This window comes from Lolium rigidum, chromosome 6, assembly GCF_022539505.1.
Source record: "Lolium rigidum isolate FL_2022 chromosome 6, APGP_CSIRO_Lrig_0.1, whole genome shotgun sequence".
NCBI classification, from domain to species: Eukaryota; Viridiplantae; Streptophyta; class Magnoliopsida; order Poales; family Poaceae; genus Lolium; species Lolium rigidum.
Window position 1 is genome coordinate 98194943 of NC_061513.1, and position 16337 is coordinate 98211279.

The following is a 16337-nucleotide window of genomic DNA, read 5'->3' on the forward strand; positions in this document are numbered from 1 at the left end:
GGAGACGCCAACGAGTAACGAGTAATAAAATAGAACCCCCTAAAAAAAAAATAGAAAAAAACTGAAAGCTCGACGAGACGGCGGCTGGGCGGCTCGGCACGAAGAAACCCTAGGGCAGAGCACGACCAGCTGGCGAACGGCGAGGTCGGCAGCTGACGGGGCGGCGGCGGCGCCAGCAAGGGCGCGCGGGCGCAGCACTTCTCCAGCCGTCAGGGCTCCAGCCTGCTGTCAAGGTCGGCTGGTCCCACCGCCACAACCCGACTCCTCGTGGGTTCAGCCCTCCGGCTCCACCCCGCCTCACCCAGTCGCGGGCGTACCGGCAGCACCTCCGATCCGTGCGAGCACAGGCCCTCGCAGTCGCAGAGGCACCCCTACCGCGGCTAAGCCCTAGGTAAAGTGGCGCCTACATTTCTGCTTTAGCACTTACTACCTCTGGTCGGTTTTAATCGACGCCGGAGTGTGCCTTCGTATACGCTACCGATGCGTTATCTCCGCGTCGATCTTTTCCGACCGGAGGGAGTAGATCTAAGCTTTTATCAGTCACCATGTCGTGTGTTCGATGAAATGCTGCCTCGTTAGATTTGGCAAACTGAAATGTCTGATTAGATTATGCGGAAGGGGCCACTGTAGTTATGATCTGGACTCAGGATGCGCTAGGGAGAAAGGGGGTGTTAGGGTGCAGCCATTATAACGCAGGAGAAAGGGAACGCAATGTTTGGATGTCAAGAATATTGAATGGAGACTGAAATTATCTGATTCTGTCTTCTATTACGAACTTGTGTTTTACTTGGTGCTATGTTTCGTATCATTGAAGCATGTTTTTCTTCTGTGTATCAAAGAGTACAACATGCAGCCTGCAGCCAAGATGAACTAGTGGTAGCGCGTGTGCAGTGGCGGCGCCACTATGGGGGCCAGCAGGGGCAGCCGCCCCGGCTCCCTTGCTGCGGTGGAGACACCCATCCTTTGGCGTTTCTGCGCGGCGGAGCCATTGGGGCGACCTCGAGGAGCTCGGTTCGTCGTCTGTTCCCATCCAGCTGAAGCGCTATGTAAACTAGGCCTGCTTGGGCTAATGTTCTGGGCAAAAAACGATCCACCTAAGTCCCAATCTCCCCTAGACGTTAAAAAATTCCCATCCAGCTCCTCCGGTTGATGCCGCACAGCTCTGCTCCGCCGCTGGTGCGCTTTGAGCAGCTCCTCTTCCTTGCTGCATCTTGCTCAACTAGTCAGCTCCGCTGCCCCCGCCTCCCTGGACTAGTGAATTCGAAGCCTGCCTACTGCTCTCCTGAATTTTGAACTGTCCCCTTTCTGATCTTGAATTGTGATGTCTACTTGTCTAATGTGTAGTTTATCTCTGAACACTCAATTTGATTTCAACTACAATATTGCTAGCACGGATACAACTTAGAGGTACGATACTATCAAAATGTAGGACTATTATTGTACTTGTGCTAAGATTTAGACTTATAATTTTGTCACATGTTGTAGATATCTTCTGGAATATTGAGATCATATATGGTAGCACCGTGGCATCTAGTTGGGCAACCCAACTACCCAAGTGCTAGGAGTCGTGTCATTAGTTTCTTAGTCATTTTAATGTTTTTTCATGTTATTGGTGGTTGTACTTCATGAATTATGAAAACTGAATCTTGGTGGATCATTTCTTTTGTTGAATATAATTGCTTTTGTGCCTAAAAAAATTTAAACTTACATGTTCGCCCTGGCTCATCTCAATTCCTGTCTCTGCCACTGCGTGTGGGGATACCAGGGACAGAGGAAAGATACTTGGGCCTTCAGTAGACATTCATAGTGTGTGCTAGAGTACTAAGTCTATACCATATGATGCTATTTAGAGAATATGTTGACTGATTTGGGATTGTCAGTGCGTGAGTTGTGATATGGCCCATGTATGTGCATTGTATAGCCACATGAGGAATAGAGGAGTAAGTGAGAATTCCAGAAAATTTCCCAATACCACATGGTGTCAGAGCACAAAGTGGAGGCAGTTTTAGTTCCTGGTGGTGGCCGCCTGTGAATCAGCGCGTGGGGCAGAAGTGCAGGCAGAGAGAAGCTCAGACAGAGGCAGCAACCCTAGACAGGGGCCTTGCAAATGGCTCCATGTGTGAGTTGCCTCGACAGTGGTCAGTCCTGGGCGCTACCGACGGCACGGTGCTTGGTCCTGGTGGTCATGGTGTGGAAGTGTTTAGGTGATGCATTTCTCGCACGCAGGTAGAAGCCAACCTGCTTGTATTGCTGGGAGAGCAGCCTGTGTGCAACCAGGAGGAGGAACGTGCTTGTGTGGACTTCAGGAAACAAGGATTGAGGGCTACTCAACGAGAATCAGTTTAGCCGGCGGACAAGAGGAGTATAGCGTGGATGTTAAATTCCTTGTCTCCGAACATTGCTGGAGTATGTTGCTACAGTTGTGGTCTGATCTAGATCATTATGACCCTCATGCATTGCCTCATGCAAGTTCCAAATATGCAAAGACCACATGTAACTAGCTGAGGATCATGCATCAAAAAGAAACAAGGAGGAAACAAATGAGACATCAGTTTGATCTCAAATCATTAAATTGTATTTTTTTTCTTCATCACATGCTGCATATTTTCAATTATTTGTATATATTCGTCGCATCATGTAATCGGTGGTTCTTGGCCATGTTATGTACTTGCATATAGCCATGTGAGGAATAGTGAAGCGAGAATTCCAGAAAATTCCCCGATACCACGGAATAAAGTTTGTAATTCTTCTTCCCTTAGGAACTTTAAGAACCATACAGCTTTTCAAGGGGTTGTACTGAAGCCTACAAGCCCAAATTCCTTTTGCGAACAGAAATACATATGCTATATGTCTTTCACTAATACACACCAAGGATGTATAGAGACCTGAATACATATTGCCGACGACACCAGTATGGCAGTATGTAACCTGTCTGATGTACCAGTGCTTCCTCGGTGTTTGCCAATGCCTTTTATGTAGCTGTGACGTGCTCAGTTTTTGGTTACTTGTGCTGCGAACTTTCACTTGAACTTTTTAATGCTTGCTTATGATGACTTACTTTGTGGATGTTTCCTATTTCCCTTGTGATCCAGGCTGTTTTGAGCTAAATCTAAGGACAACTGGTGCAATTCAGGCCATGGAGGAAGTTCAAGACATGCAAGAGTCAGAGACTGCATCTGTTGTCAAAGTACCTAGAGAGCCTGCCATCATTATCAATGGTGTCCCAGAATTGCCTCCTGATTGCCCGTCTGGTTCACAACCTGCAGTAAGAGATGCCCCAGGATCTCAAGTTGATCCTCGCTTTGGTGAATGGCTAGAAGGGCGGAAAGTGAGAAAGCTCTTTGGAGATAAGTATTATGTGGGGAAAGTTGTCAAGTATGAAAGTCAAAGCAATTGGTACAATGTTGTCTATGAAGATGGAGACCAGGAAGATCTTGAGTGGGCCGAACTGGAGGAGATCCTACTACCATTGGGCATAACCATTCCACTCAAAACACTTGTTATGGACAAATGCAAACGTCAGAGTGCAGTTCCTGACTACAAACCTAAGGTGGGCAGGCCCAAAAAAGTTTATGCTATGTTAGAAGGCGCGGTTCCATTACCCCAAGGAACTAGTGTTGCGAGCAATCAGACCATGGTTGTAGCAGTGAATGACCAAAAGTCAAACAACGTACTAGGGTTGCTTCAGGTGTCTGCATCAAATGATGTCACGAGTGCATCAGCATCAACAGGAGAAAATGCTCAAGTATGTCTGAAGTCTAGTGATCAACCTAGAAAGAGGGGCAGGCCTCGAAAGGATAGAACTATCTCAAGTGATATTCAACCTAAAAAAAGAGGCAGGCCTCCAAAAAAGAGCAGTATGCCTGGAGATCCTCGGAATAGTGTTCATAAGCGAAATGCAGAGACAATTAGACAAGAAAAACTGAAGAGAGAAAACATGCGTGTGCAAGGAGCAACACCTGGAGCTCAATTATTCTAAGAATCAATCTCATTGTTCCAATGTAGATGTCTCTAAATATTCCAGTCTATGTATGCTGGTGACACTAGCTTTCGATGTATTTTGTACAACCCAGCGTACAACAAAACTTGTAAAACTATATTTACTGTGCGAATGGTATCATGTTTCTTTTCCTATACAAGTATATCTGCAACTGTTTAAAAAATTTCTGGTACGGTCTTAGAAGTTCTCCTTGTGGAAATGGAACCTAGTTGTGGTTGACTGGCTGAATTCTTTTGAAAGATCCTTGAGTTGTTTCGTGAGTGTTGGAGACCCACAATAGAAAACACCTGTAGATTCATGTACATGTTAACTTTGCACAGTGAAGTTTTAATCTGTCATGATAAGGTGTTTATTCAATATAGCTTGCTCACCTATGCGCGAATTCTTGTGGGCATTGGCCAAATCAGCAAATACTTTTCTCCAGTTAGGTCTTGCAAAATGTGTCCGAATCTACAAAAGACGTGTCAGATAAGGATGCAAGAACATATGGGATCAGATGAGAAGGCAGAGCTGAACAAATACCTTGCTTCCAGAGACGATATCAACACCATTTTTGGCATGCTGGAGTGATTGAACCATGGCAATCAACGCTGACCTGGCATCGCCTTCTTCATACACGCTGGTGAGGTAATTGTGCATCTCTATGACATTCTGCAATTGCGATATTTTTAGCTCACTGTTTATGTCACTGAACATCTTGTATGGAAGATGAAAGGGAGTGAGATAAGTACGCTGTGGTCGCTGTCAGCAACTTCATTCATGACTCCTTTGAACCAATCAAATGATCCTTGCTCTCTTGTAACCCAGTAGAAGTAAGCTCTCCCTGGCCCATTGTTTTTGAAGCTGCCTATCTCAGAACCGTGTACGCTTTCCACCTCCTGTTTCATCAATTCATTTGACAGTTACGTACTCTGCTTTAGCTATATGTACACAACGGTGAGAAATTCTTTGCAGTCAAAGACATTTACATCGTTAGTCTTTATATTGTTCAAGAGATCTTTGAGTATGCTGATGAAGGGAGTGGCGCCGATCCCAAGACCAACGAGCAAAAGAATGTCATATTTCTTGTAATTTTGTGCAGGCGCACCATAAGGGCCATCAATATAGACCTTAGGAAACCTGAAAGAGGCGCAGAAATAATGATATGTTAGTAAAAGTTTGTACTCAAAATTAACTGAATTTTGTTTGTTATATATATGACCTCACCTAGTATCCTCTATCTGAGAGTCTGCGATAACCGTAGTTTCAAGTCTTGAAAGCGTAGCCTTCTTAGAAGTAACTTGTGCCTCGCAACACTACAGATATGAAATATAATTCTTCATTTTGGGGTAATCCACATTAATTGCTCTCATATAATTATTCAATCACGAATAGGCTTATTGCTTCTTGTATTGCATGAACTGACCTTTCCGAATAAGTCCCTGAGTTCAGATGTCCAGTCACCTAGTGTGCGGATATGCACGCTCAGGTAGTCATCTCCAGGTGCAGAAGTGATGGAGAACGGATGCCTGTGAGATCATAATCGAACTAACTGTAAGCAAGAACCTCGGATAAATTTGTCTTGGTTCATATGTGCAGCCAGCATGAAGTGATACCATTCGAAAGGCGAGACATCAGGGCATTTGACAAACAGGTACATCCCACTCTTGTACTTGAAACCTGGTGGCTTCTTCATGTGAAGAGAGAGCACATTACCAGGGTAAATGGCAGCCTGCATAATACGTGACAACATTGATAAATAATAGCTGAGAGTCAGAAAGAACTAAATCATGTTGTTTCCAAGAGAAGAAATGAACTAAATCATGTGAATTTCAGCAGCCTACCCTCAGAACGGTCACGCCGAAATTGTTCTCGCGAACTTTTCTGATAATTCTCTCGCAGGCATAGAAGAGGACAGGGACTACCAGGTACATCCATGTCTGAGCGAACAAGTCAAATCATCACCATCTTATATTTCTACCCACAACATCAACAAATTTACAGGAAACGAAAGTGCATGTATGCAAGTAAGGCGTGTGAGGATTACCGTCTTCTTGTACCACTCCCTGGTGAGGAATATGAAGTAGGAATGCACCACCAGGAGGATATACGCGACCAACAGCAGGTGGTGTGCGTACCAGAAGGCGTTGAAGCCAGCTAGGTGATGCAGTGGCGACGGGAGCTTCACGACGCTCCGCCTGAAGGAGTGCATCGCCAGTGTGAAGGCGAAGGACATGATGATGATCATCAGGATGCCGGTGATCCCTGGGGTGCTCTGCAGAAGGTCCAGGTACGTCGGCTGCTTCCAGTTAAAGTTCGACCCCAGCAGGGCCATGAACTTGTCATTCGGGTAGGAGATCAGCCTTGGGAAGTCGCAGGTGACGTGCGCGAGCGTGTGGAGTGTCGTCCCGATCGCGATGGAGGCCGCGAGGACCTGACATTGTGATCACAATTCAGATGAAGCTACTGCTAGGGTATTCAGCTGAATGAGTTGAGCTGAGCCGTGTGTAGGTACCTTGTGGAAGTTGATGTTGTCGTCGAAGGGAATGACATGGCTGAGAGCAGTGGACCTGAGTGTGGTGAGCGTGTTGCGGCATACGGGGAGGAGGATGAGCGCCATGTTCAGCTTGAGCGTCTCGGCAGCGCCCTTGGCGATGCAGACACAGTTGCCCATCACCTGGAACGAGGCCCGGTGCTTGTACTGCTCGAACTTGTAGATGAAGAGGGCAAGGTTGGCGGCCAGCCACAGTGTCACTAGCCATATCCGCTTCCAGTTCTCGTGGATGAAGTCCATGGTCTTGGTGAGGTGCCGCTTCAGTGGGCTCCGGTACCGCAGCGGGATCATCGTCCTCGCGAGGTTCGACGTCGTCCGCTTCAGCTTCACCTCCGGCGCCTGCGCGCTCACCATCCCGCGCAGCAGCGTCTCCAGCTGCCAAATCTGCATTCAAAATTTGAAACCTTTAAGCAAATCCACGCCCATCGGAGCGCTTGGTCAGAAGGAGATGCAATTTTTTTTTAGTACCTCGATGTAGCCGCGGTCGTCGGGGTCGAGCTCCTCCATGATCAGTGACGAGTAAGTCGCCGCGTGGCTCTTCAGCTTGGCCAGCTTGTTTGCTGATGCGCTCAATACAATAACCTGTCGTCGGGTAAAAATATGGTACCGATATAAGCTTCATTTTATTTTGGAGGCATAGCTAAAAGACAGGTTGGTTATTTCCCCTGTTTCGGAATACAGATAGTAGCAAATTCCCCACCTCCTTGACCTCATCTTCCGTGAGCATCCCATCGCCGTTCTTGTCACACCTGTTCGTGTCAGACAGAAAGAGGATAAATTTCATCAGTTGCTGATAATTTAGGTGATTGATCAACTCCAACTTTGGTGTGGTAAGCTGAACTGGGCCTAGCAGCTTACATGTCAAAGAAGATGTGGAGCCGCGAGTCGAAGTTCTGGTCGGTCATCTCCTCCCAGAACTCCTTGAGCTGCTCCTTGTTGACGCCGGCCTCGGCCTCGATCTTCCTCCGCCTCGACAGCGTGACGAACAGCTCGCCGGCGAACTCCTTGGAGTCCCCCATGCCTTGTATCCAGAAGCATGTCCATTATTAGTCTTTTTTTTTTTTGATTGATCAACGAAAGCATTACTACTTCTTTTGACCCGACATTGCATCATGGGCATTAATCATTAAGATCCAAATTAGCAGCTAGGAAGGATTGGGGGTGCTTCTACTGTACTTGATTTTGTGTTGTGACCGAGCAGGGACCATTTGGGACAGCAAGCGCCAATTTTAGGAGTTTCTTGTGGGCCAAACAGTGGATCTCAGTTCGGTAAGCCGGCCCTGCCAACCCTCTGGGCAGGTAGGCACAGTTCGTGACTGTCGCAGATCATGAAAATGGTGGATACAGCAAACAAGATGCCCCCAGCATAACTTACGTAAGATTCCCATACTCACCGATGTCCGATAATTAATCGTGCAGTTCTAATTAGAAATCAGTTGCCTATGTCCGATAATTAATTGATTTCTGAACTACACCATTACCGAACATGAAATCGGTCGGTCGGTTGTTGCTAGCTAGAGCCTAGAGCTAGGTACTCACCGATGCACTTGCCGAAGCTCTCCTTGGGGAGAAGTCCGCCCTTGTTCATCTCGTCGAAGCGGCGCTCGACGGCCTTCCAGCCGTCCTTGCCGCCGGAGGTCTTGTCGAGGAAGCGCAGGCCTTTGAGCCCCACCTGCGCGCTGGACTGCATCCGCGTCATGCGCCCGAGGCCGCCCGGCCGGATGCCGATGCCGGCCGCCACCCCGTCCGGCACCTTCATCGACACCCGCGACGCGAACTGCCGCACCCCGGACGCCAGCCGCGACGGCTGCTTCATCCAGCCCGGTGGGCGAGGCAGCCCTACCCCCTGCGCCCTGGCACCGCCGCCGCCACCACCGCTGTCGACGGTGATCCCGTCCAGCGGCACCGGCGGCGGCCGATCCGCCGCGTGCCTGCCACCGCTCGGTGACGCCATCCGTCCGTCGAACTTGCTAGCTGGCTCTGAAGACTGCCTCGGAAAGCGCAATGCCGCTCGCCGGCGGCTCGCCGGAAGCTGGCGGTGGGACCCGCCTGCGAGGCTGGGAAGGTGTGGTGGACGTGCTGGCCTACTACTGCTACGAATTCGTGGAGAGAGGAGAGAGAGAGGGGGGGAGGGGACAGATATGGCGGGTAACATGCGTGGATGTTCCTGTTATAGCCGTTGCGACGCCACGGCGCTACTCCCTGAAACATCGTGGACGAACTGTCAGCCGTCGGATGCACCATCTGCGGCCCGCGTGCGTTTGCCATAGGAGCCGCTTTGGTCGTCGAAATGATATATCGTGCCGTCGGAGGATCTCGCGAGTTTATCGTTGGTTCCAAATCGGCATGGCTCTGGTCGGTAGCTGGGTAGCTGCTGGCCGTCGGATCATGAACCGACGGTTGCCTGTTCGTAGTATATGTTAGGTGTGGCGACGTGGTGGCGCCTTCCGTTTATCGCCTCGGCGGTGGTGCTCCGGTTGGTGTGCGTGTCTCGTGTCGGACGGTGGTCTCTGCCGCTTGCTGCTGTCCACGGGACGATTTCGGAGCGCGCAGATCAAAAGCTGGGCAGAACGCTGACTTGATTCGGTTTAGTATGTATCTCTGTTTTTATTGACTGAAAAGATATTCTCAAAATCTGATTTTTTTCTTTTGTGATTTCTGCTTAATTTCTATAAAAAAATTGGATTTTTTTTACAGTAATAGAGAACAAAAAATGTACTCCCTCCGATCAAATTAATTCACTCCACTTCGTCTAGATACGGGTATATCTAGTCGAGAAACGCATCTAGAAGAATTAGAATCAATTAATTTAGATCCGAGAGATTAATAAAAATTACAAATAGGTCTACAAACGATCAAGAATTGTGGTCCGCCATCTCTAAAACCTCAAGGACAACGGAAGCGGAACAAACGAAGAACGCCGTGGGTGCAAGGAACCAAATTCTAGATTAGTTTTACAATCAACCCTCTCTCTCTTGGAGCCGCACGTCTGCTAACTTCTAACTTCTTGAAGAACGGTGAAATTTGGACTTACATTAACAGAGCACTTAGGAACATGACTAAGGTGAGACATTTTTTCAATAAAGGAAATATATTAATATCGTGAAGATACCAATTACATCTAGTCTTTGAAACAACATAGTACCCTAATGGTAATACAAATACACATAGCTAAAAAAAGATTTACAAAAAATAGAAGCCAGCCTGCTAAGGTTAGAGAGGAGGAGGAGGAGAAGAAGGAGGTGATTTGTTCGTCGCCTAGCCTACAAGGTGAGACATGCCACTTGTTACTTGTACCTCGTGCCACTCATACTGCAAGCCTCGCACACGAGTTACGATCAAGATTCTGTACGCAGTACGTTCCGTACCTGATCAACGCAAGAGTAACACGGTACACCTATGAGGTTGTGACCTGTGTGCTCGTCGGTGTCCTTCCAAAACTTGGGCCATGACCTATCTCTGTCGCTTCTCATGCTTGTCGCGTACGGTGAGTCGGTGACGTGAGGAGAAGAGCTCTACAAATATTCCGAGACGGGCACGTATAAGCTGGAGACACACGAGCGACCGCCGACCGCCATCTAGTTCGAAGCCGAGACAAGTTCGTCGTGGGGTCGGTGTTACGGTGCCTGTTGCGTACGCGTGCTCCATGTACGCACTACCGGAAAAACAGACACTGTTGTTCTGCCATTCTTTGTCGTGCGCACCCTCGTGGTAAAGAAAGATTTGCCGTGCACGACTAGAAAAATGCATGGCAAAGACTCAACGTACAGTAAAGATTTGATTAAACGCACGGCAAAGAGGACCACACGGGAAAGGCTCGATTAAACGCATGGCAAAGAAAGACCGCACGACAATGACAAATACCAGCGCACGGCAAAGAATCGCAGCATGACAATGACACCGGGCATTGCCGTGGCTTACCTTTTGTCGCGTGCGTGGCTGGGAATATGGCATTTTCATTTCTCTTTTCCTTTCTATTTTATTTCATTTAATACTTATATTTATTTTTTCAATTAGTTTTACTTTTTTGTTGACTATTTATTAGTGTTACTTAAGACAATATGTATATACCCATACTTTTTGCAATACAACAAGTACTCTACATCTTCATCTCCCACATATATCAGGGTTTCGGAGCAAACTGCGCTTCGAAGAATCTGCTAAGTGTTATCGCCTGAATGTGAGGAAGGTCACACTAGGGAGGTATTTTGCACCATTACACCTTCCACCATACTTTCGGACATATCATAGGCCCACATGCAACATTTGGAGGGATTCTGGTGCTCCGGCGGTCATTCTCTCCCCCCCCCCCCAAAATAGCAGTATGTGTGCCCCGGCGGGTCTACCCCTAGATTTCTCCGCGCGAGGTTCCACCAATGTACTTTTTAACTGGTTTACATATACACATGGAAAATCAGGCTTGGAACCCTTTGGCACATTCTAGCCCCCGGTATATACCCGCAGCGGGACACTTCAGCCTACAGGTCCAGAAATCTTCTAAGTGTTATCGTCTGAATGTGAGAAAATTGAGCCTCAGAGCGTGGAAATGACCCAAAAAATTGTAGTCCGCATGCGCTGACGGCACTTAGGCACATTATTGAAGAATCGTCCATCACGTTGTCTTCAACAAGGTAGTCCACATGCGCTGACGGCACTTAGGCACATTATTCCAAGACGAGGGTGGGGAGGACGAGGAGCACGGGGGTGGGGAGGCCGTTGAGGGTGGGGGAGAGGAGGACCTCTCGGAGGATGAGGGGTTGTGGGGCTTACCGTTTGACCCTGACCCAAGCCTAGCTTGAGAACCGCCGGAGGAGGATGAGTACGTTGCAGCTGAGGAGATGCTGCAGCCACATGATAGGAAGCCGTATCAGCGTGGAAAACACAACTCCTCAAGCTAAGAACGTGGCCCAACAACGATGTTGTTCTAGTGCCCGCTGGAAAGAGGTACATGCTAATATTGGCATTTCGTTATCGTAATTTTATCATTATCGAATTTTTTATCACATACATACTGATGTTGGCGTTTCATTGTGCAGTTCGTTCAAGTTTGGCGACCCGATGAGGAAGTGATATCTATGCACGCTTCTATTCTTGTAGACAGTGTTGGGCCTCCAAGTGCAGAGGTTTGTAGAACAGTAACAAGTTTCCCTTAAGTGGACCACCCAAGGTTTATCGAACTCAGGGAGGTAGAGGTCAAAGATATCCCTCGCAAGCAACCCTGCAATTACGATACAAGAAGTCTATTGTGTCTACAACACACCCAATACACTTGTCAGGTGTATAGGTTGCACTAGTTCGGCGAAGAGATAATGAAATACAAGTAATATGGATGATTGTAAGTAGTAATTGATATCTGAAATAAAAATAGCAGCAAGCAAACATGTAGCAGAATTAGTTGTAAACGGTGTTTCGATGCTTGGAAACAAGGCCTAGGGATCATACTTTTACTAGTAGACACTCTCAACAATGATACCATAATTGAATACATAGATATTATCACTTCACTATGCTACTCTGAACCACTCTCCGGTTTGATAATAAACACAAATTCATAGCATAGGTCTGCATAAGAATTCCTTAAAGTTCGCATTCCCAGTCTATGGACACCCCACACTATCACTTTGAGCATACAAAGATGGTACTAACTAGTCACCACAATTCATAAGTATTTCTGTAAATTAAACATAAGAAAAAAAACACGATGTGCACACTGTCACCTTCACACCGTTGGACAAGGTGTCCCCGGAGATCACATAATAAAACCACTTGAGTAGCACAATAGTTAAAGCATAACATCTACTTATTCAACTATGTTACAATGCTCATGATCACATAAAGATCATACATGGAGAGATAGATAGACCACATAGCTACCGGTAAAGCCCTCAGCCTCGGGGGAGAACTACTCACTCCTCATCATGGGAGTCAGCAATGGCGATGAATATGGCGGTGGAGTCGATGGAGATGGCTCCGGGGGCAATTCCCCTTCCCGACAGGATGGCAGAACAGAGACTTCTGTCCCCCGAATCTTGCCTGCGATGGCGGCGGAGCTACGAAACTTTTCGTGGACGGAGGCTTGTTTTTTCAGGGTTCACGCGTCGGGAGGCTTCTTATAGGCGGAAGGGCGAGGTCGGTGGAAGTCAGGGGGCTCCAGACCACCCCTAGGCGCGGCTTGGGCCTGGGCCGCGCCTAGGCCTGGTCTGGGAGCCCTGTGGCGCTTCTTCGTACCCCTCTGGACTTTGTCTTTGTTATAGAAAAATAAGATCTTCGACTTTTGTTTCGTCCAATTCCGAGAATATTTTCTGTACAACTTTTCTGAAATATAAAACAGTAGAAAACATGAAACTGGCACTGTGGCATCTTGTCAATAGGTTAGTGCCAGAAAATGTATAAAAGTGCAACAAAGTGTAAACAATATATATATAAATTGGTGTAAAACAAGCATGAAGCATCAAAAATTATAGATACGTTTGCCACGTATCAACATCCACAAGCTTAACTCCTGCTCGTCCTCGAGTAGGTAAGTGATAACAAAAATAATTTTTGAGATGACATGAAGCCAACACAATCTTGATCAAGTTATTATAAAAGCATTGTGAGCTGGGATCAAAGTACTCTAAACATAGACATGATAGACATGATTCTAACAATAGAACTTAGCAACTATGTTATAACATGAGAAGTAACTCAAACAAAAGATCATGAATAAGTATGCACTGAAAGTAACTGTTTGTTTTTTTAGAATAGATAAAACATAGCAAATTGGTACTCAACATGTCCTTTATGAAGTAGCAAAACATAAATGCTAGGACATCTTTAAAGTTCAAAGGGTGACTAGATGCAAGTAATTTAAGAACAAGCAATATCATAATCATGAATCAATCAATAATAAATTTTAGGACTATGCATATTATACTCAGAATGACAACTATGCTCTCTTAATTGGTGCATAAAGTAATAAGATGAAGACTCGACATAAAAGTAAAAGAAAGGCCCTGCGCAGAGGGAAACAAGATTACTCATGTGCTAGAGCTTTTCATTTTGAATGCAATAGGAGTGTTGAAAAAATATATTTTGAGAGGTATGCATGTCTATGTCAACGAATGGCATCAAACAATCTATCATCCTTTCATATAGTGACCTCAAGAGCGGCTCCCATGTAGTTCTCCAATGCACACCATTATTTAGGATCTCTCCAGTACATAATGTGTGGAGCATTATTTGTTTATTTTATAATTTATTTGGGATGGGCACCCAGTTGCCTTGCTCTTTTTGCAATATTAAGGACCAGAATATTATTCATGCTAGTCACTAAATAAAGTCATGAAAAGATAATAAACCATTCAATACTTAAAACAAACACAAAACATGTAGTAATGTTGAAGGTTTAAAGGTAGCACACAAGTAATTCACTTTAGAGTGGCGGTGAAATACCACATATAGGTATGTATGGTGAACACAATTGGCAACTTTAGTTTTTGGTGGTTGGATGTACGAGTAGAGCTCATACTCAGTGCAGGCGAAGGTTAGCAAAAGACTGGGAGCGACCAACTAAGAGAGCAATAATGGCCATAATCATGCATAGCGACAAGACATTATCAATCAAAGCATAAAGTGATATTACAAGTCAAAACTAAATGATCATAGGGGCTTTAGTTGACTGGTTTGTAGTCATAACATGATGTAAGAATGTGCCAAGTCAACCCAATAAAACATCAAAGGAGAATACCATAATATTATACTTTTTATGATGGAAACAATACATGATTCTTTCAAAGGCACATTATGCACTCTTAGATATTTGAGACAATTCATGCTACAACAATAACTACTAAGCATATGAGAAGAATAACATCCAAGATGACATGCTAAAGTACATGCCACAGTCTAGACAAGCTTCCTTTTGCACCACTATAAGCATGAAACATTTTACTCGTCTCCAACACCAATCAATTTATTTGAAACAACTCTCGTAGATGAAAATCAATAAGGACCAGAGAGATAATTATACGTAAATATAGAAAAATAATAAGCTCTGGACAGAATAAGAATAGAAAACCAAGAGCTAAATGCAGTACTAGCAAACTAGAACACCCGCAGAACAATAGAGTGAAAACTAGAGTGTTCTATGCAATGAAAACAGAGCATGTCCCTCTCCCACAGAAGAATGCTAGGATCCAACCATATGCTACAGCAAATAAAACAAGATAAAACTAAAATAAAAAATAAAGACACTCCAAAAACAACACGTAGCATATGAAGCAATAAAAATATAGCGTATTGAAAGATGACCTGATGCTTTGTTGATGAAGAGGGGATGCCTTGGACATCCCCAAGATTTGATGCTTGTACCTATTAGATATTTCTTGGGATTCAGGATAATCCCCAAGGTTGAGATTTTTTCCATTCTTCATCTCATCACATCATTCTTCACTCCCTACACTTGAAAACTTTCTTCATACAAAACTTCACACAATTCTTTATTAGCAGCATTAGTGCAATCAAAATAACAAATCTACTTGGGTTCAGTTCTAACATATATCAAACACCTATTAAATCATTAGATACTATAGTAACCTCTTCACCAAGTTCTTTGCTCAAAAGAATTCAAAAAGAAAGAGATTAAGAGGCAAATGTAAATAGTGGCAGAAATCTATCAAAACAGAACAACAGGTAAACATCAATTATTTCAAAACTCTTCTGTTGCTCAGCTCGAAAAGTGTTCAACTAACTAAAGTTAGAAAATAACCTGAGGAATATGCACAAAAATTGGCAGCTCAAAATTCCGCTGTGGCTGTTCATACGAATTTTTATGGTGACGGCACAAAATCTGTTTTCAGGACAACAACTTCCCCAAAGCTTACTTTCTTCCTATTAGAGGCTATTCTTGGCACAAAAACGAAATAAAAATAATAAGGATAGGTTATTACAGACGTAATAAATTCCAAGATGCAATAAAATAAAAATTACAGAAATAAAACATGGTTTATCTCCCAAGAGTGCTTTTCTTTAACGCTTTTCAGCTAGGCTCAGTAATTTGAGAAGATGCTCACATAAGAAATATGAAAGAAGCAAAAGAGAGCATCAAGGAGAAAATATGAAACACATTTAAGTCTAACCCACTTCCTATGCATATGAATCTTGTACACAAATAAATCCACAAAGAACAAAGTGACAAACTTAGGAAGATAAAACAAGAGTAACTTCAAAACTGTCAGCATATAGAGGAGGTGTTTTAGTACAATGAAAACTTCTACAACCATATTTTCCTCTCTGATAATAACTTTCAGTAGCATCATGAATAAACTCAACAATATAACTATCACATAAAACATTCTTATCATGAGCCACTTGGATAAAATAATTATTACTCCCCACCTAAGCATAGTTATCTTATTAACTGTAGGAGGAGAAAATTCAACAAAATAGCTATCATTATTATTCTCACCACCATAATCATCAAATATGGGAGGCATATTTTAATCATAATTAATTTTCTCCTCAATAGTAGGTGGACTGAAAATAACATAATCATCATTGTAATCATCATATATTGGAGGCATAGTATCATCATAGCAAATTTCCTCCTCAAAAGCTGGGGAACTAAAAAGATAATTTTCATAACAACTAGCTTCCCCAAGCTTAGAATTTTCCATAGCATCAGCAATAATGGTGTTCAAAGAATTCATACTAATAATATTGCTACCAGCATGCAAGTAAAGTTCCATAGGTTTTTTAATTTTCTCTTCAAACACCTCATGTCCTAACTCAAGATAAATACTATAAAGCTCTCTAATTTTGTTG

The 16337-nt window shown here is 44.6% G+C and overlaps 2 protein-coding genes across 2 annotated transcripts; one reads left to right on the top strand and one right to left on the bottom strand.

The window, feature by feature from the left end:
• The first annotated feature begins 211 nt into the window (after positions 1 to 211).
• LOC124668439 lies at positions 212 to 4168 on the top strand. The gene is made up of 2 exons (XM_047205582.1): positions 212 to 391; positions 3093 to 4168. Exon 2 carries the CDS (start codon positions 3137 to 3139, stop codon positions 3977 to 3979), a length of 843 nt encoding a protein of 280 aa, XP_047061538.1. The 5' UTR covers positions 212 to 391; positions 3093 to 3136; the 3' UTR covers positions 3980 to 4168.
• Positions 3945 to 8487, bottom strand: LOC124663012 (putative respiratory burst oxidase homolog protein H). The gene is made up of 15 exons (XM_047200777.1): positions 8073 to 8487; positions 7392 to 7554; positions 7234 to 7282; positions 7002 to 7115; positions 6495 to 6917; positions 6027 to 6413; positions 5824 to 5919; positions 5596 to 5711; positions 5406 to 5508; positions 5207 to 5295; positions 4969 to 5119; positions 4732 to 4878; positions 4523 to 4651; positions 4372 to 4450; positions 3945 to 4287 (listed from the first exon to the last, which is right to left on the bottom strand). Exons 1-15 carry the CDS (start codon positions 8485 to 8487, stop codon positions 4178 to 4180), a joined length of 2571 nt encoding a protein of 856 aa, XP_047056733.1. The 3' UTR covers positions 3945 to 4177.
• Between the last annotated feature and the right edge of the window lie 7850 nt (positions 8488 to 16337).